Below are 26,993 nucleotides of genomic sequence, written 5' to 3'. Positions count from 1 at the left end.
GATGTCTACTGGAACTGCAGGAGACCAGCAACTGGTGGCCTGCCCATCTTCAGAAAACTTTCAATAGACTTATGCATATGTTCGCACAATAGGGCATGTGGTAGAAATGAAAACCTCTTTTTAACCCTTTATGCTCTTTCTTTCCCTCCCAACTGATAGATGCAAGTCTTTGTTTCTTCCTCCCTTCCCCTTTACAGAACTCTTGAAGAAAATAGTTCTTGGAATGACATCTTCAATCTAATGTCTGAAACTAATGTAAGGGAGAAGAAAGGTGAGAGTGAAGAAATGAGAAACTGTACATGAATACTGAGATTGCTGACAAAGCAACTGAATGCTTAATCATCGCATCTAAAACGAGTTGAAACATCTACCTACATCAATCCATCTCCCCAAGCTAGACTTTTAAGACAACAGAAAGCTCTATCGAATCTTACCATTTTATAGCACCTAGGAACGACAGTGACATCTTAAGAAACTTAAGACTTTGACAAGATTTAAATCCACCATTTATCGAAAATATCGGAACATTTATTATAACTTGACTTTAAGCTCCAAATGATTATATGTCATGCTTAATGCCTTATAAATGTTCATGATGCTATAAGTAATTATATAACTCTAGAATAGAAAAGTGTAAAAATCTGCTTCGCAGACATATTTTACAAAAATAACTTTCTGGTATGTTGGCACTATGTAATAACTTGTAGACTTTCATTGGAGGTGCTTTCTTTTGCAGAGTTCAAATTAATACTCTGAATATTTAGCAAAGTTTAACTTCCAAGGCATTAAAGTAGCACAAATACTCACGTTAGCAGGAAAATACAAAGACATTGGTTTCTGTAGCAGCTTCAGCAGTAAACTCCTTAACACAATTTTAGCTGCAGACTTCCAGGCAGGCAAGGAGAACAATGAATGGTTGAACAGATGGAATGGCAGTGTCTTTGCTTAACCTATTACCGAGTGGAATCACAGCCAATCATAGGCCAGAAAGCTCACAATTAGTTGGCCGGGCAGATGCAAGACAACCTCAGCACCCTGCGTCAGGTTCGTAGGTTTCTAAGATAAGCAAGTTGATGTCATTCGCAGGGTCTGCCCCGGGCAGCATGTGTATTAACGAGGGGTGTGCAGCAACAATAGGCCATACAAAGCGGACTAGTAGGCAGCTGCTCTATGAGAGCGGAGTCATTAGAGAGCAGGCTGCCAACAAGAAACACCTGGCTTGGGCAGACTTCAGCTTTTCCTCCTAGTTTTTAATGCGTGAAACAAAGAAACCAATTATATTTTAAAGTAGTAAAAGTTGCATGTTTCCAAAAAGTTGAGGCTATACTGTAGTCTATGAGCTTTTTATTTTTATTAAAGAAAGAAAATGAAGTGTGTCAAAGTAGCAATTAACTACTGCAGTAATCCCTGTCTTTAATAAATGAGTTACTGGTGAAATGAGACAGAAGGGTATAGTCAAACTATTTCCCTGGAAATAGTGGAAAATCTGTATTTTTAGGCATTTGTTAATTTGCTGCAAGATAAGAAAACAAAAAGGAGAGATGATGCAAATACAATTGCGAAAGAAAAAGACTTAAGAGATCACAAATAGAACTGATTTTTAAAAATTCACTGAAAGTGTAGCATAGTAAGATAAAACACAAGTTCTGTCTAACTTTGTGCCAAATGAGTCATCTAAACTGTAGATTTAGACAGAATTATTTAACTTCAACCTAAAATCACCAGAATAACCTATCCTGTGTATGCCAAGTAGCAGTGTAAAATTGTTTTACTATAGATACTAGTTAACCATGTAATTAAAGAGAAGCAAAGTCATTATATTTTAATATACAACATAACTATTTAAAGCATTTGTATTTCATAAAATGTGTAAGATGTAATACTCAAATTTTAGCTCAGGAACAAGTTAACATTATAAATACTATGACTTTCTGTAGTGTACAGTGTATATAAAAATAAGCCCCTTTGGTGAGTAAACTTGTTATCCCGATTTATTCCAAAGTTTCAGACTGCAGCATTTATAATACTGTGGACTACTTGCTTTTGTGGGCTGCATAAGTTATACCTTGAGTGGCCTCTGATTATGAACAACAACAACAAAAAATCAATCAAAATGTAACTACTATAAGGCATTGTAAGGATATTTCCCTACTAAAGAAAAAGGAACTCTATAGCTGTTCTACTATTTCCTTATGTGATGTAGAACACAAGCATGCACATTCCCTTTTCATTCCAGTGCAAATTAAAACAGTGAAGGCAAAGAACTGCTCTTCACATAGAATTTTCTGCTATAGGCTGATTTATGCAGAGCCTAGACTTTTTCATTATATGATCATGAATTCTAAAGATATGAAAAGTACCCAAAACAATCAAAATCAATCTCCTTTTATACACAAATACAGAGGTTACACACAATTAGGATCGTTTGTGAATAGTTGGAAAAAAGTAACACTAGTTTAGTTTGGGACTCCTGGCCTTGTCCTTATTGTGCCTACTCAAATGCAAATGAGATCATCTCTATTTACAAAATAAGAAGATCTACATAGTTAAGATTTTTCAGTTATCGCACAGAAAACACTTCTTCTGACTACTAAAAACTGAAAATTATTGTTGTTTCCAGAAAGAAAACTAAAATATAAAGTACCATATTACAGATCATCATTTGTTTACAGATACTTCCTCAAGAGAGTTCCAATATTTTATTGATATATGCCATTCCAAAAATGGTAGGAAATTTAAAAATCAGTGAAAATATTTTTGAACTAAATATAATTACTGGGTTCTGAATGACAAACTAATTTCTAAAGTAAGACCAAAAGGTTATAGCAATATTACTGATATAGTTAAGGCAATGGTCTAATTTCATAAACCCATCAAGGATCAAGATAAAACATCTCTAGTATTATCATTTATTGCAAATTACAGTGTGAATTACACAGAATTCAAATGTCACATCTTGGGTAAGCATATGGATGTCCCAGAAATGAAGAAAGACTTTATCTTTTTTTTTTTTGATGGTGGTGATAGTTCTTTTTGAAATCTCCTGAGTAAAAAATATATCAGCCCTGAAAGGAATAAGAGAAAGGCCACTGTTATGGCTGATAAATGTAATTCTTCTGGTAAAACTGAGATTGATTGAGTAGGATAAATACGAAAAACGTAACGTGCATGCACACAAAGTCGTTACAACTGAAACCTAATAAAACTTAATAGCTGTGCACTGACTAGAAGAGACACTGAGGTCAGTATTTACGAATTCATATTAGAAACTCTTTCTTTTGTATATATCAAGGAAACTACTTGGTGTGAATAGACAGTCTTCTTTTTTCCCTTGGGTTTTCTTCCTTCTCTTTATCCCTTGCTACTATAGTTACTACTTCACAGCTTTAATTTAGGAGGAGGAGGAATCTGCTCACTAATGCCTGCCACTGTGAACACAAAGAATGAGAGAAACTACCCCAGGGCTCACCAGGAAGCCTGATCTCTAGCACTGGATTAAGCTTTTTTGCAAACAGCAAATAAAGGCAGTGATCTGAAAAAGCTAATCAGATCCTGCTGTGGTATTTAGACTATTTCGGTTGCTAGTATTGGATAATGTTAAGCACATTAAAACATCTGTAGGTGAAAAGACAGTCCCCAGTCTGGCTTTCTTAGTCACATGGCCCTAGTCCACTTCCCACTACAGGGCAAACACAAACAGCTGGACTGGGCTCTGTTTGGGTCACTGCAATAAATGACTGAGCACAATGCACACTTATGACAGAAAAAAAAAAAGTGTAGTTTTAGGAGTATTATACTAAAATCTGTCTATGCCAAGGGTGGGTCTAATATTTGAAACTTCAACCATTTGAGAGGGGCTTGTACTTTTCCTGAGGCATGAATGTGAAACAAGTAAGATTTGATGTGGGGGTATGGCATCAATTATCTTTGCCAGCAGTGATCTGAGTTCACTTTCCTGGGACCACTCTGGTAATACGGACTTGTTCCTCTTTAATATATAATCTCTCTCTCTGTCTTTTTTTTTTTTTTTTCTTGAGAGAGTCTCACTGTGTTGCCCAGGCTGGGGTGCAGGGGCCCAATCTCAGCTCAGTGCAACCTCTACCTCCCAGCTTCAAAGGATTCTCAAGCTTCAGCCCCCTAAGTAGCTGGGACTACAGGCCCCAGCCACCACGCCCAGCTAATTTTTGTATTTTTTAGTAGAGATGGGGTTTCACCATGTTGCCCAGGCTGGTCTCCACCTCCTGGCCTCATGTGATCTGCACACCTCAGCCTCCCAAAGAGCTCGGATTACAGGCATGAGCCACCACGCCCGGCCTATAATCTCTTTTGATCCTAATGATGACACCATGGAAGTAAGCTTATTATATCAAATTTTCCCAACTGTCCCCAAAACGTTGAAGTTAAAATTTTAATCAAAAACTATTATTTTTGAGAGTTTAAAAAAAAACCAACCAACAACAATAACAACAACAGAAGCTAATTCATACACACAGTGTAAAAGAATGGAGTAAAAAATCAAACAGGCATTAACTCTAACATCTGAGAGTTATTATATTTAGGAAGTCAGACAGGCCATGAGCTCTCTTACAGAAAACTACACTTCTGAGTGCTATTTGAAAAGTGTTAAAGACTAACTTTAAACCACAAAACAATGCTAAGAATATTGCCTGTATGAATTAAAGACAAATAAATTGCTGTAGATCTAGGGAGCACTAGTTAACAGAAAGTCGTAGGGTCGAATGTATCAAGAACCTGATAAACATCTGAGACATGCCCATTCTAGAAAGTACTGTTGAAAGCGTTAGACATTCTCCTAATTCCTTTCTGTCCATGAAACCATGCCACTTTTCGGAGAAGAGGCAGACCCCAAAAGTTCCAACATTAGCCCATATTTGAAGCCTGCCCTGAATACAATCCACCCAAAGTAACTTCTGGAAAAAGGTACCTTTATATTTAACATTAACTGTAAGGAAAAAGGTCTCAACTGTAATCAAGATCGTATGTTTAAAATAAATCATCAAATATAAATGACTTTATATAAAATAAAGCTCATAAATAGAAAAGTATTAATATGGGGCAGAAAAAGTACATTAATATTAGTGTACTTATCATTAAAATATGAACATCGGGTAGAAAATAACTAATATTAACCAATAATAAGGAAGAAAACAAAAATCAATGAAAATAGCACTATTGGAACATGCAGTGCAAATGAAAAAAGTTCCAAACACATTTTCTGCTCATACTTCCTCCAATAACATGGCCATCTCTGCCATTTCTTACTATTAACATTAATCACATTACTGGAAGTGGGGGCTGAGGGGAAGGTAGATTAAAATTATCATCATGATATAGTTACCTCCATAGCCATTAAGTAAACTACTGGTATTTTAATAATAAGAAAGAAAAACATCTGGGTGCAGTGGCTCGCACCTATAATCCCAGCACTTTAGGAGGCTGAGGCAGGAGGACTGTTTGAACCCAGGAGTTAAACACCAGCCTGGGCAACATAGGGAGATCCTGTATCTCAAAAATAAAAAATAAAAAATTAGCCAGGCATAGTGACATGTGCCTGTAGTTCTAGCTACTCGGAAGGCTGAGGCCGGAGGGTCACTTGGGCCCAGGAGTTCAAGGCTGCAGTGAGCTGTCATTGTACTACTGCACTCCAGCCTGGGCAACAGAGTGAGGCCTCATCTCAAAAAAAAAAAAAAAAAGAAGAAAACAACTACTTTTCCTATCCAAATCCTAAAAGAAATTGTATGAGAACTCATTTTCTTTGTAAATCATATATGCTCCTAAAAATACTAAGCAACTACCAATAGGTAAATAAAAGTTAAAAGGGAAAAAGAATAAGATATAATAGATGCATATCAATTTACTCTTTTCTTCACTAGCAAGAAAAACAGGCCTTTTAAAAAAGGGCTTGGGACATTTATTGGAAGAACACGAAGGAGCTCTCAGAGTCAGAAAGAGAACATTCAAGCCTTCAGGTCAGAGACGAGGACTGAACCCTGAGTTTCAATTGCAGAACTTCTAGACTCTCTCTCTCTGATGATTCAGCACTATGTTCTCTGACCTTGTGTTCTCCATTCAAGGTTCAAATTCCTGAGACAGAGAATCTGATCAGCACAGTTGAAGTCATGTACTCACCCCTTTGCCCTATTACCGTGGCCAGATGTATGTGGGGCCATGATTGGCTGCCCTGTCAGGCCATAAGGAGATGTTGGGGGAGGCGCATTCCTTAAGTGGGGTGATATTAACAGAAGCAGAGCGGGGAAATGCTAGGTGGACAGAACATGAGGCACCCAGTACGGAAGCACATTAAACACATTAGAGAGGCCAGGCATGGTGGCTCACGCCTGTAATCTCAGCATTTCGGGAGGCCAAGGCAGGCAGATCACTTGAGGTCAGGAGTTCAACACCAGCCTGGCCAACGTGGCGAAACCCCGTCTCTGCTAAAAATACAAAAAAATTAGCCGGGCATGGTAGCATGTGTCTGTAATTCCAGTTATTCGGGAGGCTGAGGCAGGAGAATCCCTTGAACCCGGGATGCAGGGAGCCAAGATCACACCACTGCACTCCAGCGTGGACGACAGAGCGAGACTCCATCTCGAAACAAACAAGAAAACCACACACACATACACACACACACACACACACACACACACAAATACTGGAGAGAGATTCTATCTGGTTCCCATAAAATCCATCCAAATAACTTTTAAAAAAGGAAATAGAAATGGAATAAACATCAGTCTTGAAGAACATATGCATTGCTTGGCTTCCGTTTTCACATCTATGAGCAACAGTGTATCTCATTCCCAGTTTCCCTTAAGGGTGGCTATCACTGTTGCAACAGTGCATTCTTAAAACCTCACAGACACCTTTGTCTATTTCTCAATTGTTTCATTCACTTAATACATACTGAAGATCCAGTTAATCAATTCTTGATTATTTTTCTCTTCTCCATTTTCTCATTCCCATGGCCATGAGCATCCCCTAGGCTAAGCATTTATTCCCTCAGTCTTAGATTTTGTTTCTTAATTTATCTCCTTCCTTGAATATCCCTTAGGTACCTCCCTGCCAAAGTAATTTTCAATGACATCACTCTTCTGCTTAAAAAAAAAAAAAATCTCAGTTGCAGATCACAAGTCTCTGGTCCTCTGCTTTGTTTTGTTTTCGAGGCTCTGTCTACAAACGGGGCCTTCTCTGGCCCTGTAATCTAATTTCCCACTTAAGGTGAAGGGACAGCAAAAGTGAGGGCACAGATGCCTCTTTGCCTTAAGTGTTGTCTTGCACTACTGCCTCACCTATCCAGATCAAATCTATTGTTCTAAGCCCAGCTCAAGGCTTATTTTTTCCATAAAGCCTTCTTGGACTAGTTCAGTTTTTATTGTTTTCCAATTCCTTCGAACTTCTGTAACATGAATAGTCCGTACAGTACAATTTAGCACTTACTTATGAACCAGGATGTAGGCTTCTTGAGAGCAGAACCATTCACTCTCCCATAATCTACATAGTACAACCAATACGGCATGCAGCAGTGTGCTGATCTCTAGATGATCGTCAAGTGAAAACTCAACCAGTAAAAAAAAAAAATACGCCCCTGCAAATTTGAATGCAGGCATTCACAAGAACAAAAATGCTGCTCTGCTAGTCTTTATTTCTCCCTGTGACAGGGTGAGTTTATCAGAGCCCTTGGCTATAGGCAAAGTTCTTGTAGCCCTGATACTGCCATTGGGCTGCTTCTAACATTCAAAAAAGCTCAAGTCTCCCAGTGATGACCCGTCTTTTCCCACAATCTCATCTGGATTAGCTCCCCAACTAGAGCTGCACCTGTGGAAGTTCCACTGCAGCTTCTGCCTCCCCACTTGACGATGACTTCTTTGTTGGGTAAGTCTGTGAGGACCAGTCACTTTCAACTGCACATTTCTCTTTGAGATCAGCCCACAAGCAGAAAATACTTGGGTGCTTTGCTCTCCAGCATGGCCCGGAACTGGATGGTTAAATCTTTCTCATTCTGAGGTTCAGTGTTACTAAGCTCTTTATGCTGTTCTCTTAAATCACCTTCTCTCCAATAGTTCCATGGATGGAAAGGGCTGCTATTTTGATCTCCATCTGCTTGGCTCCTTTGTCTATTTCTCAATTGGTTGAGAAATAAGGCAGGAAAAAGACCCCTCAAACTCCAACAATAATCAAGAATAAAAAGAGTTTTGTTATAAAGAAATACTAAGAAAAATAAAGGGTAATAAAAACTACATGAATTAACTCTAATCAGAACACTTATCTAACACATATGAAGGGATTAATTTCAAAAAAGAAGAAAAAAATAGAGTCACAAGAAAGATAATGCTCCTCAAAGTCAAAATTCTTGAGGTTTATGAAAATCTTTCTGTACTATGTCATCAGGAGTGGACAACCTTCAATTCTGTTTAGGAACCAGAAACAAATACAAAATAAATCCACAACAACAGCATTGCTTTCCACTGGTCTAAAGACAAAGGAACTCTTCTACATTCATTTTAAATGAAAATATAACCCACATCCCAGGACTTCATCCAAATATTTCCCAGTGATTAGTTTCCCATTTAGTGTTTTTTAAAAAATTCATTAAGCAACTAGCTCTTAAAAAAGATTACCTTCAATTCCTACAAAACCTGTAAATACTCACGGAATGAGGAATTTTAGAAAAGTACAAGGAATGCAAATGACATCCAAAGTGCTGATGTAATAGGTTCTAAGGCAGCTAGTGTATGGGAAGAGAAAACTCGTGAGTCAAAAAGACATTCAGCAGTCCCCCCCTTTATCTACATTTCACTTTCCTCAGTTACAGTTACCCACAGTCAACTATGGTCCAAAAATATTAAATGCAAAATTCCAGAAATAAACAATAAATTAATACATTTTTAATTGTATGCCATTCTGAGTAGTATGAGAAAATCTACTGCCTGCTTGCTCTGTGGCACCCAGGGTGTGAATTATCCCTTTGTCCAGTGTATCCACACTGTAGACCCTACCTGCCTGTTAGCTGGCTTGAGTAGAAATGAAAAACCGGAGTATAGATACGCCTTGACTTACAATGGGGTTATGTCCTGACAAACCCATCTTAAGTTGAAAATGCATTTAAACATACTGAATATCATAGCTTATCCCGGCCTACCTTAAATGTGCTCAGAACACTAACATTTGCTTACACTTGGGCAACATCATTTAACACAAAGCCCAGTTTCTAATAAAGGTTGATTATCTCATGTAATTTATTGTACTGAAAGTGAAAAACACTTGAATGGTATCTGTGTACTTGAAGTACAGTTTCTAGCAAGTGTATATGGCTTTCGCACCATCATGAAGTTGAAAATCTTAAGGTGAACAACCCCATAAATTGGGGACCATTTGTATATATATATGTATGCCACAGTTCCAGGCATCCACTGTGGGTCGTAGAACATAACCTTCGAGGATAAGGGAGGACTATGTATGATTTTTTTTTTTTTTTAAAGCAGAAGGCACATGATTATCATTCATGTTAACAAAATACACTCATGGTTATATTAAGTATAACTGAGATTGTCAGAAAAAGATGACCAAAAATGTGTAATTTTATACAAAATACAATGTATATAGAAGACATCTTGAAATTATAAAATATCTGGTGGTAGTTAAATGACAATGTATGGTAATAATATTCAAAACGATCACCATCAAAGCCCGGTCAGACCTCATCTCATCTCTCCTTTGGATGCCACTCTCTCTGCCATCCTGAGCCACCACCTGGTATGTGCTGCTCCTCTGCCCACATCATATCTTTAGGCTGCTTGTACCAAAAGAGGGTATGTGCATGTTTTGTTCTTAAGTGTTAAATAATTTACTTAGGAAACTAATTAAAAACTGCTTGACCAAAGCATTGTTAAAAAGTGAAATGGATAGACTACAAAGAATAATTGCATCAGAATTAAAAGAGTTATGCATTTAGGTCTGTTTTTACTAAGAGTCTAAAGGAGTGTGTAAACAACATATTCCATGCTTGTACAGGAACTCAGGAAAAAAAATAAAATATGGTGTACGGCAAATAATCCAAAAGGAGCTGCAAACCCACTATGACCCAAGAAAACTACTTTGTTAATTGTAAGTCTGCTCTCAGCATAAACTCTTACTAAGCATCAATGTAGAAAACACTTCTTTCTACATCAGTGTTCTTGTAAGACGGGAAAATGAAAAGCTTGAGTTATAATTTCCAATGGCCTCACACTACTGATTTTAAATAACTGCATACTACTGATTTTAGACAAGTGTACTGGTGTGCAAGAGGCTAGAAAAAAAAGGAACGGCTGTGTTAGAAAACACTCAGTGAGATTAGCACAAAAGTTTATAGCAAAACTTTCTTTAGAGTTCTATTCATATCAAAAGGTGATGTAATATTTTAGGCATTAAATTAAGAATTCTGAGCCTTTAGGACAAGATTCCTTCTAAATACAAATCATCATATACTATAAAAAGTTAAATCTAGAATATGAATCATCCTGAACAGCTGCCAATGCATTTTGATTGTTAGCACTAACAGGGTCGGGATTCTTGTGTTTTGCTTTCTGAAGTATCCCCACCACCTAGAAGAGTGCCCAGCACACAGCAAGTGAATACAAATGTGCTAAGTAAATAATAGTCTTTCAATACCTGGACCAAAATCTCTTTTCTGGATTCATTTGTTTACTTCCCTCACATAACCTATTCTCCAGCCAAACACAGGTACTTAAAGCAGCAGTTCTCTCAATTTCAGATACACATTAATATCATCTCAGGAGATTTAAAATACATTGATGCCAAAGTCCCACCCTAGAGATGTTACTTTTATTGGTCTGGATGAAGCCTGGCCAGAGGCATTTTAAAAGCTTCCCAAGTGATTCGAATGTGTAGCCAAGGTTACGGAAATTGATTTAAGAGTTTCTTTCTTCCCAAATACTTTTCTCCACGGTTTCACCTGTTAAAATCCTACCCATTACAATTGAAGATTAGCTAAATACCCGACTCAGCCACACCTGAAACACTGTTAAATTCATCTTTAAATTATTTGAGTTTTGCACAGGGACATGGCTAGGAATTGATCAATGTTTAAGTGCTGCATAATCCTGGGAACATGGCACACAGTAAAACTCAATACACAGTGATTGAAAAAATGATGTACAGCTGATCCTCATCATTTGCAGCATCCTCATATTTGCAAATTTGCCTACTTGCTAAAACTTCTTTGTAACCCCTAAATTAACACTTGTGATTTTTAGGTCATTCCACAGACGTGTACAGGGAGAATGGTGAAAAATCTGAGTTCCCAGAGGCATATGTTCCAGCAGAGGCTGAATGAGAAGCTCTGCCTTAGTGTTTCATGTCTTTGTAAACAAGTGAAGTGTCCTTTTCTTTGACGTCTACTTAGTGCTACGTTTTTCCCATTTTTGTGTTTTGTTGGTGAATTTGCTGTTTAAAATGGCCCCGAGTGTAGCCAAAATGCTGTCCAGTGTTTCTAAGTGCAAGAAGGCTGTGATGTGCCTTATAGAGAAAATATGACTGTTAGACGGGCTTTGTTTAGGTGTAGAGTGCTGCTGGCCATCAGTTCAATGTTAATGAATCAACAATATGTATTAAATAAGGCATCTTTAAACAGAAACACACATAAAACAAGGGTGTACATTGATGGGCTGATAAAAATGTTGTGACCAGAGACCATTTCCCTTAGCAAATGGGCACCTCCTAGGTGCCAAGCCCTGAGGCTACAGTAAGAACAAAGCAAGTCCTCTCCCCAAGGTTGCACTGCAGTGTGTGTGGAGGCAGGGGAGATAATTTAAATAATAAATACGTATCAGGTGATGGTAAGTAATTTTAAATCAGGGAAGGCATCTTAGATAAGGTGATATTTATGCAGATACCTAAACAAAGTGAAAGGAGATGTGTAACAGGGCTATGATCTGAATGTTGGTGTCCCTGCAAAATTCATATATTGGCAACTAACATCCAATGTGATAGTTTTAGAGGTGGGGCCTTTGGGAAGTGATTAAATCACAAGGTTCCACAGTTGTGAATGGGATTAGTGCCCTCATAAAAGAGGCCTGAGCAAGCTCCTTTGCCCCCCCATCACTCTGAGAGGATACAGTGACAAGACCCCACTGATGAGGAAGAGGACTTCACCAGACATCGAAGTTGCCAGCACCTTGATCTTGGACTTCCCAGCTTCCAGGACTGTGAGCAATACATTCCTATTATTTATAAATTACCCAGTGTAAGGTATTTGGTTATAGCAGCAGGAACGGATGAAGACAAACAGGAACAAAGCTGTGAGATGAGAGTGTGCATGGTGTGCTCATGGAACAGCAAGGTGGCCAGTCTGAGGTGGCCAGGAGCCTCCAAGGGAAGAGTCAGAAGCAGCAGGAAAGGCAAGGTTAAGGGAAGCCAGGTCATATAGTGCATTAAAAGACATTGCTTTGCAAGCTTTAAACAGCATTTGAATCATATAAGGGTCTTGAAGATTCTGATTGAGGATGTCTGGAGTGGAGTCTGAGATTCCACATTCTAACAATTTCATAGGTGATGCTGTTGCTATTGGTCCCTGGATCCCCCTACTTTAAGTAGCAAGGTTGTAGATCACATGAAGGAACTGGCTTTTATACTGAGATGGGAAACCGCTGGAGGGTTTTGAGAGGAGGAGTGATGATCCTATTTTATATTAATATCTTATCAACTTGTGCTTACTTCCACACTTCCAATTGTGTTCCACTGATCTTTTGCTATTTGTGTGCCTGCAGCACATGTTAATAACTGTAGATTTGTAATATATTGTGTACCGTGTGTGCAAGTCTTCTCATTTTCATATTCTTATCCTGGTTATTTTCACATGTGCATGCTTCCAGATACTCTTTAGAACTGTTTTGACAAGTTTTAACCAAAAAGCTGTTGAGAGTTTGATGGAGATCGTGCTGCAGAAGTAGGTGCTTAAAAAGCATTGCTGACTTATTAAATTGTTCACTTAATAACAATTTATCGAAAATTTTAAAATCTTTCAATAGAGTTCCCTATATTTCTTTATGGGGAACTTACATATTTCTTCACAAACTTTTTTTTGAGACAGGGTCTCACTTTGTCACCCACGCTGGAGTGCCGTGTTGCCATCTTGGCTCACTGCAAACTCCACCTCCAGGTTCAAGCAATTCTCCCGCCTTAGCCTCCTGAGTAGCTGGGACTACAGGCACATGCTACCATACCCGGCTAATTTTTGTATTTTTAGTAGAGACGGGGCTTTACCATGTCGGCCAGGCTGGCCTCCAACTCCTAACCTGGGGTGATCCACCCGCCTCGGCCCCTCAAAGTGCTGGGATAACAAGCGTACGCCACAGCGCCTGGCTTGTATTTCTTAATAAACTTTTCTTAAAATATTTTGCTTTTTGTTCTCGCTGTTGTGAATGGAGGTTTTTCTTCCCCCATTATATTTTCTAACTGGTTATTGTTGGTGTCTAAAGAAACACCTATTCTTGTATATGAAACTTCAGTGAAAAAGTTTTACATGTCTCAGTGAATTCTTAACGGTAGTGTTTCACTGAGGCTCTTGGGGTTTTCGGGTATATATAATAATATAAAATAATCAGATTTCCTTATCAATTTTTTTATCTCTTGATCCATGCTTTTGTTCCACTGCATTACAACATTAAAGAACAAGGGTTATTTTGTGGTGTTTCTGATATTAACGGGAATGACTCTAGTGTTTTAATACAACATATATATGTGTATATATATGTGTGTGTTTATATGTGTGTGTGTATATATGTATCATGTGGGACAAATTAACCTCCCCATGCCTTAGTTACCTCAATTGTTAAAAAAAGGATAAAATATGGTTGTTATGAAATTTAATGAGCTAATAAATATAAAACTCTCAGAACAGCACCAGGCATATAGTAAGCACTCATATGTTAGCTATATGTAATTATAGCTTTATACACATCTATACATATACATACCACACTACATACAGCCTTTGAAAAATCATTTACAGAAATACATTTTTCTCCTACATAAAAGATTTAGAGAAAAAAATTTAGAAATGTGGATTACATTAAAATGATCTATTAGACAATCAGTTTTTTAACTTACTAATATTGTGAATTATATTAATAGATTACCCAATATAGAAATATGATTACTTTGAGGAGGATTACATACGCTGATATTTCACTAAGAATTTTTACATCAATGATCATAAGAATGTCTTGTCACTTTCTTTAACCTATTTGCTTTGCCACCATTGGGCACCACTATTTTGTTGATTTAAAAGCGGTATGGTATTCCATTCAGAACTTGTTCTCAATGGCAAACCAAATGGCCAGTGCCAAAGGAAGCTAGGCGAGACTGGACCACTTGTTCCTATAAAGGGACAACTATTTCCAGAGATCTGGCTTACTGGTATTCTGAAACTTGTCTCTGAATACTTACTGTAAACTCCAGGGTACAATTTATTCTAGTATAAAGTACAAAGAAAAGAGGATGAACTACAGGGTGATTTTATAATTCATGGATATAAGAACTAATCCCATACCATGCCTTCTCCCTGAAACTAACCAAGCAACCTGTACAAGTTACTTAACCTCTCTGTATTCCATTTTCCTCAAATATAAAATGGAGATGACAATACCACTAACAGCGTAGGGTTGTTATGAGGATTAAATGAGTTAATTTACATAATAACTTACAACAGTGATTGTCACATAGTAAATGGTGAGGTGTGTCTTTAAAAAAGTTTAGTGTAAAAATGAAATTGCAGTACAGAAAAATAGAAAACCTGATTGTCATTATTTATTCCATATTCTCATTACTATAATTCTAAAACGCCTCTCCTTAGTAATACAGAAGAATATTATGCAGGCAAAGGCTTTAACTGGGTCTCATTAGCTCTTACCACATATTTATAGAACCAAGAAATCAGAGACATTAGAGTTAAAATGCCCTAGAATTAAAATGCCCAACTCTATTCCTTTGTGCATGATATCCCAACATCTGAATTTTGGAAAATAAAGAAAATAATTTAGAATAATGTTTCTCAAAGGGAAAGGGAAATAACATTTAGTTTGGAAAAGCCAAACATATCTATCCTTTTTATAAAAAAAAAAATTGAAGATTAAAGTGCTGGGATTAACACTTTGGCTAGTGCAAATAATTAGAAAATAATGTTAGAAACTGGTAAGGAACCTAAGTGTAAGAACGCTTGGAAATGAGTGATTTAGAAGAAATACATTGCTTTAATGGTGGGCAGGAGTGAAGGCAAGAGGGAGAAAACTGAAGTTTAATTAGAAGAAAATACAGCAGGCACCTGAAAGGAAACAAAGATTTTCTTCCAGAAAATGAGAAAACAGGCCGGGTGTGGTGGCTCACACCTGTAATCTCCGCACTTTAGGAGGCTGAGGCAGGTGGATCACCTGAGGTTAGGAGTTCAAGACCAGCTTGGCCAACATGGTGAAACCCTGTCTCTACTGAAAATACAAAAATTAGCTGAGCATTGTGGCAGATGCTGTAATCCCAGCTACTTGTGAGGCTGAGGCAGGAGAATTGCTTGAACCTGGGAGGCAAAGGTTGCAGTGAGCCAAGACTAGGCTACTGTACCCCAATCTCGGAGACAGAGTGAGTGAGACTCCATCTCAAAAAAGGAAAAAAAAAAAAAAAAGGAAACGAAAGAAAATTAGAAAACAGTTAGGTGTAGTGGCTCATGCCTATAATTCTAATACTTTGGGATGAAGGGGTGGAAGGATCACTTCGGGCCAGGAGTTCAAGACCAGCCTGCGCAACATAGCAAGACCCCCATCCTATGAAAAAACAAAATAGGCCGGGTGTAGAGGCTATGCCTGTAATCCCAACACTTTGGGAGGCCAAGACATGAGGATAACGTGAGGTCAGGCATTCGAGATCAGCCTGGCCAACGTGTCAAAACCCCATCTCTACTAAAAATACAAAAATTACCCAAGTGTGGTGATGTGCGCCTGTAAACCCAGCTACTCAGGAGGCTGAGGCAGGAGAACTGCTTGAACCTGGGAGGCAGAGGTTGCAGCGAGCCAAGATCATGCCACTGCACTCCACCCTGGGTGACAGAATGAGACTCTGTCTCAATAATAAATAAATAAATACATACATACATAAATGAAAAAATAAAATAAAAATAAACTAGCTGGGCCTGGTGGTACACGCCTGTAGTCCCACTACTGAACAGGCTGAGGCAGGAGGATTGGTTGAGCCCAGGAGTGCGAGGCTGTAGTGAGCCATCATCATGCCACTGTACTCCAGCCTGGATGACAGTGTGAGACCCTGTCTCTAAAAATAAATAAATACATAAAAAATAAAGAAAATGAGAACTGAAACCTTCATTTCAGTTTAACAATATAGATGGTGGATACTGAAAAATTATTATAAAATAAATGGCTACAGACAAATTTAGTGCTGCGGTACCCTCCTACCTCTCCTATAATTTCATTAACATTTAAATTTCTAGCCACAGAATTCCCCTAAAGTCATATCAGTTAGCTTTCTCCAAAGATCTATAAATTATTGAAAAGTTAAAGCCATAATATTTTTCCCCTAAAATAACTGTTAACTTAAAATCACTTGTGTAAAAAAAATGATCCTTGTGAATGAGGAGCTTATTTTACTGATAGTGGTATAACTTGGATGTATAACTTAAATATAAAATACCTTAGTTCTTGGGGCATTTTAGAGACATGAGTTAGTTGATCAAATTTTACTTCAAAATTCTATACAAATAATACACTTTTAAAGTAATACTTTCATGAGAAGCAGAAAACTAGCATCATGGTCCACGATTATCCAGTCAAACAAAATGAAAGGTTAAGCCAGTATCCAATGAATTAATTTACTCATGGAAGAAACATTTATCTGAATGCCTACTATGAGAAACAGAAGATGCTTAGTTAAAGACTGAGGTTACAAACATGAACACAAGTTGCTGCTCTTAAGAACTATAACATTTATTAAAGAAAGCAGATAAATGAATATCTGTAAAATACAGGGGATGCCTGCATATAGGGATATGTCATAGAGTACAAGAGACAAAGACTTTGCTTCAGATTTGGGAAGCCTCTGAGAGGTGACATATAAACTGAGTACACAATGACAGTGACAAACTATTCCTGTATTCCCTATGGTCTATGTGTTTGTGTTAGGTAGAAGGAGGGGAGTAGGGTGAGGCAAAGAAAAAAAGGATTGTTGCCCAGAGAACAACAGGATCAAAGGTCCAGAGGCGTGAAAGATGATACAACAAGCAGCAGACTGTGTGATGAACACTCCTGGAGAAGCGGCTAGTCAGTCAGGATGTGGCTGGTTTGTGGAAAGTCTATCATGCTATACGGAGTTTCACCTTTGGTAGTGAGGAACTACGGAAGATTTCTGAAAAAGGGAATAGTGTTCTTCTCCCACATTTTAGAAAGGTAATGGGAACCACTGAAGGTTTCTGAGCACATATTTCTATTTTAGAATGACAACTCCAGCTGTATTAGTTTTGGGGAGGCAAGAAACTCAAAGATGACAAGGTAGGAAGGTCTTATAATAGTCTAAGTAAAAGTTGACTAAGTTACCTAAAGTTATGCAGAAAAAAAAGAGAAACAAACATGAGACATTTTCTAAGATACAGCCAATGGGTTGAGTCAGGATTTGATACGAAAGACAAGAGAGGAAGGAGTTATAAAATAACTGATGGTACCAAATGATACAAACACATCACAGAATGACAGAGAAGAGGATGTGGGTCAAGGTTACTAATGGTCCCTGAGAGAGCTATTTCTGTAAAAGGAAGAGAGATGGGATAAACAGGCATATTTTTGTAACATAGACCCCTTTCTCAGTCTAATGAAGTCTACAGACTTCTTTTCAAAGTAAGGCTTTTCAATGCATAAAACAAAAACATAGGATTGAATTGCAAAAGAAGCCAATTGTATTATAGTCCTCAAAATATTAAAAATTGTGATACAGTAAAATATGTGCCTTTTACTAACACATTAAAATAACAAGATGTAGCAGCAAATCTATTAACATGATTTTGACATAGTTAAAAGTGTAAATATTTCAGGATATTTGTTTAAACTGTAGTATGTAGGGAAACATCATTTCTATGGGTGAATACTGCTATTAACATTGGGTTTGTTGCTTACATTCATAATTAAGGGAAATGCTAAATTTCAATTAGAGGTTGTAGGAAAAAAAAGATGAAAATTTTTTCCCATCCCCAACATCACACAATTTCCAAATTCTATCTATCGACCCTTTGGAGAAGCATGGAACACAGGTTAAAAACTCCTGGCTAAGAAATAAGTATGTGCTAGAGAGAGATGACAGCATATGTTTGGCAGGAAAAGAATAAGATAGAGAAGGATTATTTTGGGGATGGCAGGGAGGGATAGGAATAGTTTCAAAAGAAGACTTTTTCTTCTTTCTTTCTTTTTTTTTTTTTGGATAAGAACTTTAAACCAGGAGATTGGATTCAGTGGGGCAGGATAGATGATGGGTATATGCGTGCACATCTGTGTATGAATGAATTAATGAATCGATTACAACAACAGAAAGAATAACTTACAGAAAAAAGAAGGAATAGCAGTGAAATGGGGAAAAACAACAGACTTGGTTCAGTCAGGCAACCATTGGCTTTCCATCCTGTAATTCTCTGCCAAAATCAACCACTCGCAACTCTGCAGTCCTTCTTGCCCTCTATAACACTCAGTGGGCCAGGACTGACTGGGAGTGGAGAGTGAAAGGCAAGGAAAAGGGCCTCTGGCAGGCAACTGCCAGTTATCAGAAGGAAGCAGGAGGTTAACTTCTGTGGCTCTTCTACCTCCTTTTCTAGTCCTTCTTTAATCCTTCTCAGCGCTTAATGTTGCCATTTGGCAGTCTAAATACTCCTAGTTGCTCCTTCCATTACCTCTTCCACCAAAAATCAAAATTCCAAAAGGGATTGGGTGTGGTGGCTCACACCTATAATCCCAGCACTTTGGGAGGCGAAGGCAGGAGGACTGCTTGAGCTCAGGAGTTTCAGACCAGCCTGGGCAACATGGCAAAACCCCATCTCTACAAAAAATTAGCCAGGTGTGATGGTGTACATCTGTAATCCCAGTTATTTGAGAGACTGAGGTGGGAGGATTGCTTGAGTCCGGGAAGTCAAGGCTGCAGTGAGCCAAGATAGTGCCATTGCACTCCATCCTGGGCAACAAAGCTAGACCCTGTTTCAAAAATATATGCGTACATTTCAAAAGGAAGATCAGTGAAGGTATGAAGATGCTTACATGACTACAGTAATTAAACATCTATATGTGAAGGATTTTTGAGGAGGGGATGTAAATGTAATGGATATTATAAGGACAGCAGTCCTAGTATGTTCCTGGCCTGTGGACCTCCTTCCTTATCCCTGCACCTTTCCTCCTCCATGCTTGTGTATGTTCACATGCATGAGTGTTCGCGTGTATATGTGTGCATATGTGCATGAGCGTGCACATGCACTGAACGATGAGGATGTGGGGAGGATAAAAGCAGCTTACCCTATTTCTCACTTGCAGAAAAAACTTTTACTCCATTAGATTTGGTAATCAAAAAGCTACTGGGGGCCAGGTACAGTGGTTGACGCCTATAATCTCAGCACTTTGCGATGCTGAGGCAGGAGGATGGCTTGAGCCCAGGAATTTGAGACCAGCCTGGGCAACACAGGAAGACTTTGTCTCCACAAAAACTAAAAAAAAACAAAAAACAAAAACAAAATCAGGCAGGCCTGGTGGTGTGTGCCTATACTCCCAGCTACTTGGGAAGCTGAAGTGGGAGAATCCTTGAGCCAGGGAGGTTCAGGCTGCAGTGAGCCGTGATCGTGCCACTGCTCTCCAGCTGGGGTGACCAAGACTTTGTCTCAGAAAAAAAAAAGCTACTGGGGAAGCAAAGATCTAGCAATTAGACAAATGAGTCAAGTCTTCAGAACTGGTGTTTCTAAAATAAGTTACTGACTTTTATTTTACCTACTAATTCTGTTTTTTTTTTTTTTTTGAGATAACACAAAAAGTTGAGTAAGAGTCTATCACACATTGAAGAATATGAGAACTCTATACACTGTATATAGGTTTATAAATTATTTCAGGATTTTGATCATATGTAAATCCATGTTGAACTGTCCTGCTCACATTAGGTGTATACCATCAAATAAGTATCTAATCTAGTAAAATGCACATTCATTTGCTATCAAAGTAGGAAATAAACAGTTATGATCTACCTGTTATTTTGAGGAATGCTCAGGCCCAAGACTCAGCACCTGGTAGCACACTTGCCAAAGTAACATTCTGGCTCCTGGCTGTCACTCAGGAGTTCCAAAGTGCCTTCTCCACCTGCCACATCTTCACTCAGGTGCTATCACAGCACGGGATGATCTCGAAGCTAAGCTGCAGCTGCCAGCCTGGTATGTGCTTCCCAGACATCCAGGCCAGCAGTACAATTTCCCACCTCAACCAAATCCACAAAATTAATTTTGTGAAGTTTTTTCTTATAAGCTGATTCCCGAGTTTTCTTTAAAAATCATACTTTAAATTATACTACTGACACTCTGAAGCTAGTCTTTCTTTTAGTACAGAATATCTTTCTAATTTGGAGATTCCAAATTTGCCTTCAAATATTAGCTGCTTTCTGTTCCCTACTCACGTTCTATTCCAAAGAGGGGTTTAAAAGACCTGAGGACCAGTCAGAGGCTCTCTCATTAATGTAACCAGAAGAACTGACAGAACACTAAAGAGTAGGAAACCTAATAGGAAATAAAAGGGCAGTGACTTGATGTATTAGTTGTCTGTTCCTTGTCTTACAGGAATCACTAAAATTGCCACCCTTCTCCACTCTCAAGAATGTGGAATAATCTCTGTAATTCCACTGTTCCTATGGCAGTTTATTCATTCCATCCATAAGCAGGACAGGAAATAGGAGTTAATTATTATTTCCAAAGCTTTAAAATCTTGAGTGTGAGGGTGGAGAGTGTTCAGAAGTGCTCCTGCAAATACTATTAAACTGGTAAAAAAGAGTACAGTGGGGGCCATGGAAAAGCCACAGGTGCTGGCTCAACTTCCAATGCCCAAGAAATCCTATAAAACCCATAGACAGGAGCATACCAGGGCCAATCAGTGTGGAGAACTATTAATATCACAGGGAAACTCCATTTAAGGAACTCAAATACTTTTAAAACAAACTAGGAAAAACACGTTTATTTCGAAAGTTACACCATCCCTGTCCTTACCCAAAAAGGACAAAAAGCCCTGACAACCAAAATTTTATTTCTCTTATCCACAGGCCTTAAATAATGGTGATGGTATTAAACTCCAGGGTTTAGCTGTTTAAACAACAACAAAAGCAACCCCTGTATCTCAGGTATTCATGTAATAATTTACTGTGGGCTGCTTGACTTCAAAGTTGAGATTCAGGCAGACATTTGTGCTAGAATAACTTTTTCAAGGCACTGAGGAAAAACTCAAACCTGGAAAATAGAAATAAACCGTCTAAAAATCCTACTATCTGTAAATTAAAATGCTCTTCCAAATAACTGTAGTTAAAGAGAAATAAAAATTACAGACTATTTAGAAATGAATGACAATAAAATTATAGCCTATAGGATATGGCCAAACTGATAGTCAAAGAAAAATTTATGTTGTAAACACATCTAATAGAAAACAAGAAACAAACTAAATAAAATATTTAAATTGGAAGAGTTAAAATGAGCAGACAAACCAAATAAAGGTGAACAAAGGCATAAAATTAAAAGCTGAAATAAATAAATTAGGAAGCAAAATTAAAAAGTAAAACCCATTAACAAAATGGAAAGCTGGTAACAAATGATGAAGGAATGAATGAGTGAATAACCTCCAAAAAAGTATGACCAGGAGGTCAGGGAACTCCACAAATATATAACAGTACAAATGTAATATTCAGTGAGATGAAAGGGATGCTTAAAGTGTGCCATTTCTGCATAAATCTTTATGCCAATAAATTAAAAACATATAATCAAAGCTGACTTGGGAAGAGGTTACAAATATGAATAACCATGGATGGAATGAAAGCTTTATTAAGGATTTATATACTCTATTCCATACCTAACAAATAATCCTTTACCCATAGATTCTGTGGACATGCTATAACAAAACTCGAAGCATCTAACAATCCCTGTGTTTCTTAGATGATCCTATGACATTAAAGATTGAAGGCATCCCAACTGATCTATGAGGCTAGCCTACCTGTTGACAAGGCTCAACAAAGATGGCACCCAAACTAACCAAATATATGAACAGATTAATCTTATATGCAAAAGCTCTAAATGTAAGAAAGAAATTATACAGTATATTCAAATTATAATAATATACGTTAACCAGGTAGGTTTTATTCTATGATAACAGATTTCCTAATATTGAACAACTTTGTTAATTCAACTTGTTGCATGTATTGGTTAACAGCTCTTAAACTGGATTGAGTGTGCAAGATGAAGGAAGTATCAAGAACTTCTAGATTTCTTATTTGAGCGGGTGAGAAGAAGGTAGTAACATTTAGACTTAGAAAGGAACAGATTTAGAGGGATAAAAATTCTGTTTTGGATAATTTTAGTTTCAGATACCAATAACTATCCAAGTGGAGCTGTCCACAAGACAGCAGTGTACAAGAGAGAAGTCAGGATCGGAGATATAAATATGGTAGTCATCAGCACATGGATGGTATTTTAAAATACAGTATTGGATGGACTATTTTGGAAGAGTGTAGAAAGAGTCCAGGAGCAAAATTTTAGTAACCTAAGAATAGGAAGACATTACCTAGATTTGTGAATACCTTATTTTCATGTAGTATATATGCCACTAAACTTAATCATTTTTTGCATGCTAAATTAGGACTTCCGTACAAAAACTATTTAACAAAAACCTCATGATATCATGATGTGGTTTGTCTGCCAGCCTCTGAAAAGCTCCATTTCAACAGCATGTCATTTTCGGTGTTTGCAAATTATTTGAATCCTTTTTGAGAGAGCAGGAGCTTTCAAAACAGTGCTCTTGCAAAGATACCTAAGGAGCCAGGTAAGGAGGGCATAAAGATCATGATCTTAAGACTGCATTAAGGCCAGGCATGGTGGCTTATGCTAGTAATCACAACACTTTAGGAGGCCGAGGCAGGAGTATTGCTGAAGCCCAGGAGTTCAAGACCAGCTTTGGTAACATACTGAGACCTCATCTCTACCAAAAACAAAACATAAAAAAAACCAGGTGTGTTGGCACGCATCTGTGGGCCCAGCTACTTGGGAGGCTGAGGTGGAAGGATAGCTTCAGCCCGGGAGGTAGAGGCTGCAGTGAGCCATGATTGTATCACTGTGCTCTAGCCAGGGTGACAGAGAGACTGTCTCTGAAAGGCTGGGTGTGGTGGCTCACACCTGATTCAGCACTTTAGGAGGCCAAGGCAGGTGGATTGCTTGAGCTCAGGAGTTTAAGACCAGCCTGGGCAACAGTGCAAAACCCTGTTTCTACAAAAAAATGGAAAATTGGCCAGGTGCGGTGGCTCACACTGTTATCCCAGCACTTTGAGAGGCCAAGGTGGGTGGATCACCTGAGGTCAGGAGTTCGAGACCAGCCTGGCCAATATGGTGAAACCCTGTCTCTACTAAAAATATAAAAATTAGGCAAGTGTGGTGGCAGGCACCTGTAATCCCAGCTACTGGGGAGGCTGAGGCAGGAGATCTGCTTGAACCCGGCAGGCAGAGGTTGCAGTGAGCCAAGATTGCGCCATTGTACTCCAGCCTGGGCAACAAGAGCGAAACTTTGTCTCAAAAAAAAAAAAAAAAAGAAAAAACTACCTGGGTATAGTGGTGTGCGCCTGTTGTCCCAGCTACTTGGGAGGCAGAGGCTTCCATGAACTGAGATCATGCCACTGTACTCCAGCCTGAGTGACAGAGTGAGATTCTGTCTCAGATAAAAAAAAAAAAAAGACTTCATTTGAATAAATGGTTTTGTATACACTATTTCATTTACCTTTACTCATATTTTATAGATATGGCATAAAAAAACGAACAACAGTGATAAGAATAGATCTCAAAATTTATACTACTGAGACAAGGATAGAATCATTAAATGGATTGAAATCAGTAAAATTTCAGCCTTCCTGGATTTAAACTGATTGACAATATGTTCAATTAAAAAAGACACCACGTCTTAAATACTGAAAATACATTGTTGAAGATGTTTCATAAAAGATACTTAGGGGTTTAATAATTTAAGGGAATCCCTCTATGGCATGTAAGTCTATTTTTAAGTTTATCACATTTGACCAGTATAGGTATTTTCAGAACATGCATATATAAGCAGGAGATACCTATGTTAGAAAACAAGAAGTCCCATTAAAATTGGAAAAAGAAAAGGCTGAATGCCTACTACTAACCAACACTGTTCTCTGATTTCAGCCAATGCAAAAAAACAAGAAAAGAGGTATAAATTGAAATACTGAAAAAACCTTGATAGTATTGGGCCATTATTATAGATCCTGAAAATCATGAGACTCAACTGAAAAGTGTTGGAACTAGGTCCTGCAATTGATTTAATAGTACATCAAAGGGTTCATTCAATAAGGTAGCCAGATGATTACATAAAAACAAACAAATTTCTTTTATATCGGCCACTACCAAGTATAAAATATAGCATATAATGAGGAGACATCACATTCATAATAATGATAGCTGACATTTCTCAATAATTTAAGTGCTTCGATATATACCATCAAATAATCTCTACAACCATTACCATGACCTTACCATTATATGTATTATTATCATCATTTTACAAAGAAAGAAACTGAAGCTTAGGGACATTTTATAAGAAACTTACCCAAGATCACATACATAACCCCCAAGTGTCACAGCAGGAACCCAATCTCAGTCTCTCTGACTGTAGAAAATGAGCTTCTTAGCACTATGATGCGCATTCTTATCTATCAAATGAACATAAATAGGCTGTGCGGGGAAACAGTGATGGGTGCAGAGAAATGGACACATACGTTGCTGATAGAAATATAAATTGGTGTAACTTTTCTAGATGGCAGTTTGCATGACCACATCTAGGAATTTGTTAAAAATATATTCAATAATGTGAAGAAGATCTACATATACATTTATCACACTGTTATTACAATAAAAAACTGGTGACATTCTAAAAAAATATTTAACAATATAAACATAATTAAGTTGCAGTACTTAAATATGTTGAATGCCATTCAGCTAATAAAAATAATCTCTTAAAAGGATGTTAAATGACACAGGAAGACTCTTATGATACACTGAATGAAAAGCAAGAACCAAACAAAACTACATATGTATATACTTCTTAAAAAAATGTGTTTATAAAGATTAATAGTTTTTTTTAAAAGATGAAAACAAGAATTATAAATTTTAAGTCATCTCTAGGTGAGAATTATAGATGATTTTATTATCATTTTATGTTTTCTATATTTCACATATGTAATAAAATGCTAAAACAACTCAAAATTTAACCTTAGAAGATAAGCTGAAATAGTCAAAATAATAGAAATGTAGTTTAGAAAACACTTTCCCCATCTGAAACTATTTTTTCATATGCATGATTTAACATACTTTATGCCCTTTTTTTGTTACCTAAGGCACTTTTCCATCTTAGCAAAAATAGAAATAATGTATTTTAACCTAAAACAGACATTTTTTGCACATTTCATATCTGTTCTAAGCATTTAAAATTACAGCAAAATTTCTTAAAGACTCTAATACATAAGATCATCAACTCAATGAGGCCATCAAAGAAAATGATGCTAAAGATTTTTTTTTAAAGTGTAAGTCAACAATGAGGAGACACCCTCAACTATATGGGAAAACTGTTCCCTGTGAGAGCATAATAAAAATAAATTATAAAATAAAAGCCAAGATTTGAAACAGATTAAATCACAGAATAAGGATAAAATTAAGCCCACATAATTTTGAATAGGAAATGAGTACAGATGACTAAGAACAAAGAATAAAAACTAATTTTAGCTTCACCCTATAAGACATAAAGTAATAGATTTGAAATCTCTTTGAAAAACCCAAAATATAAACTGACATATTAAAAGCAATAAAAGTGAACTTGATTTTATATCTGGCTATTTCAATGACTCAGAACACAACTAAGAGCCAATGAATAAGTAGAAAAGCAAAACAAAATCTCTGTCCAATCAAATCAACAGACACTGCTAAATCATTTCAGAATATTGAGTGCCTTCTATGGGTCAAGCACTTTTACACTCACTATCTTGAATCATTGAAAACAACTCTGCAAAGTAGATCATGTTTGATGGATAACAAATCAAAGATAAATTGAGATTCTCGCTGAAGGTCACAACCAGTAAATGGCAGAGATGGGATTCAAATCCAGGTCTACCTGATTTCAGAGGCCCCACCTGTTCTCTCCACACTGTGCGGCCTTTCAGGTCTTCAACCTAGATTATATGAATATCTTATAGCTTTTAATTACTGCCTGAACATTTTATATTTAATATATAATGTTAGCATGTTGTCATCCAGGTTCACAATCCACAGCGTAAGTCTCTCCTGCAAATCAGAGGGAGGGAATGATGATGTCAGCAAGCAACAGCTAACATCAAGGAAACAAGACCCCAAATCACTAACATGAATCCATATAAATTGGTTCCGGCCAGGTGCAGTGGCTCACTCGAGGCCGAAATGATCCCAAAGTTGATTACTTGAGGTCAGGAGTTTAAGACCAGTCTGGTCAACAAGGCAAAACCCCGTCTCTACTAAAAATACAAAAATTAGTTGGGTATGGTGGTGCATGCCTGTAGTCCCAGCTACCGGAGAGGCTGAGGCATGAGAATTGCACGAACCTGGGAGGTGGAGGTTGCAGTGAGCCAAGATCGCACCACTGCACTCCAGCCTGGGTAACAGAGCGAGACTCCACCTCAAA

At 37.6% G+C, this 26,993-nt stretch overlaps 1 protein-coding gene across 4 annotated transcripts in view; it reads right to left on the bottom strand.

The window, feature by feature from the left end:
- The window catches only part of ZC3H12C (zinc finger CCCH-type containing 12C), a 78,219-nt gene that overhangs the window by 40,673 nt on the left and 10,553 nt on the right, over positions 1-26,993 (bottom strand). The window contains exon 1 of one of the 4 annotated variants that reach the window (XM_050757684.1): positions 808-25,370. The exons of the other annotated variants lie outside the window; for them this stretch is intronic. Coding sequence (XP_050613641.1) covers positions 808-831 — 24 coding nt within the window. The 5' untranslated portion in view covers positions 832-25,370. Of the gene's footprint in view, positions 1-807; positions 25,371-26,993 lie in introns of those variants that run through there. 4 annotated transcript variants of the gene reach the window in all.

The sequence above is a fragment of the Macaca thibetana genome, chromosome 14, assembly GCF_024542745.1.
Source record: "Macaca thibetana thibetana isolate TM-01 chromosome 14, ASM2454274v1, whole genome shotgun sequence".
In the NCBI taxonomy this organism is placed as follows: Eukaryota; Metazoa; Chordata; class Mammalia; order Primates; family Cercopithecidae; genus Macaca; species Macaca thibetana.
This window is presented reverse-complemented; position numbering and strand designations above follow the sequence as displayed.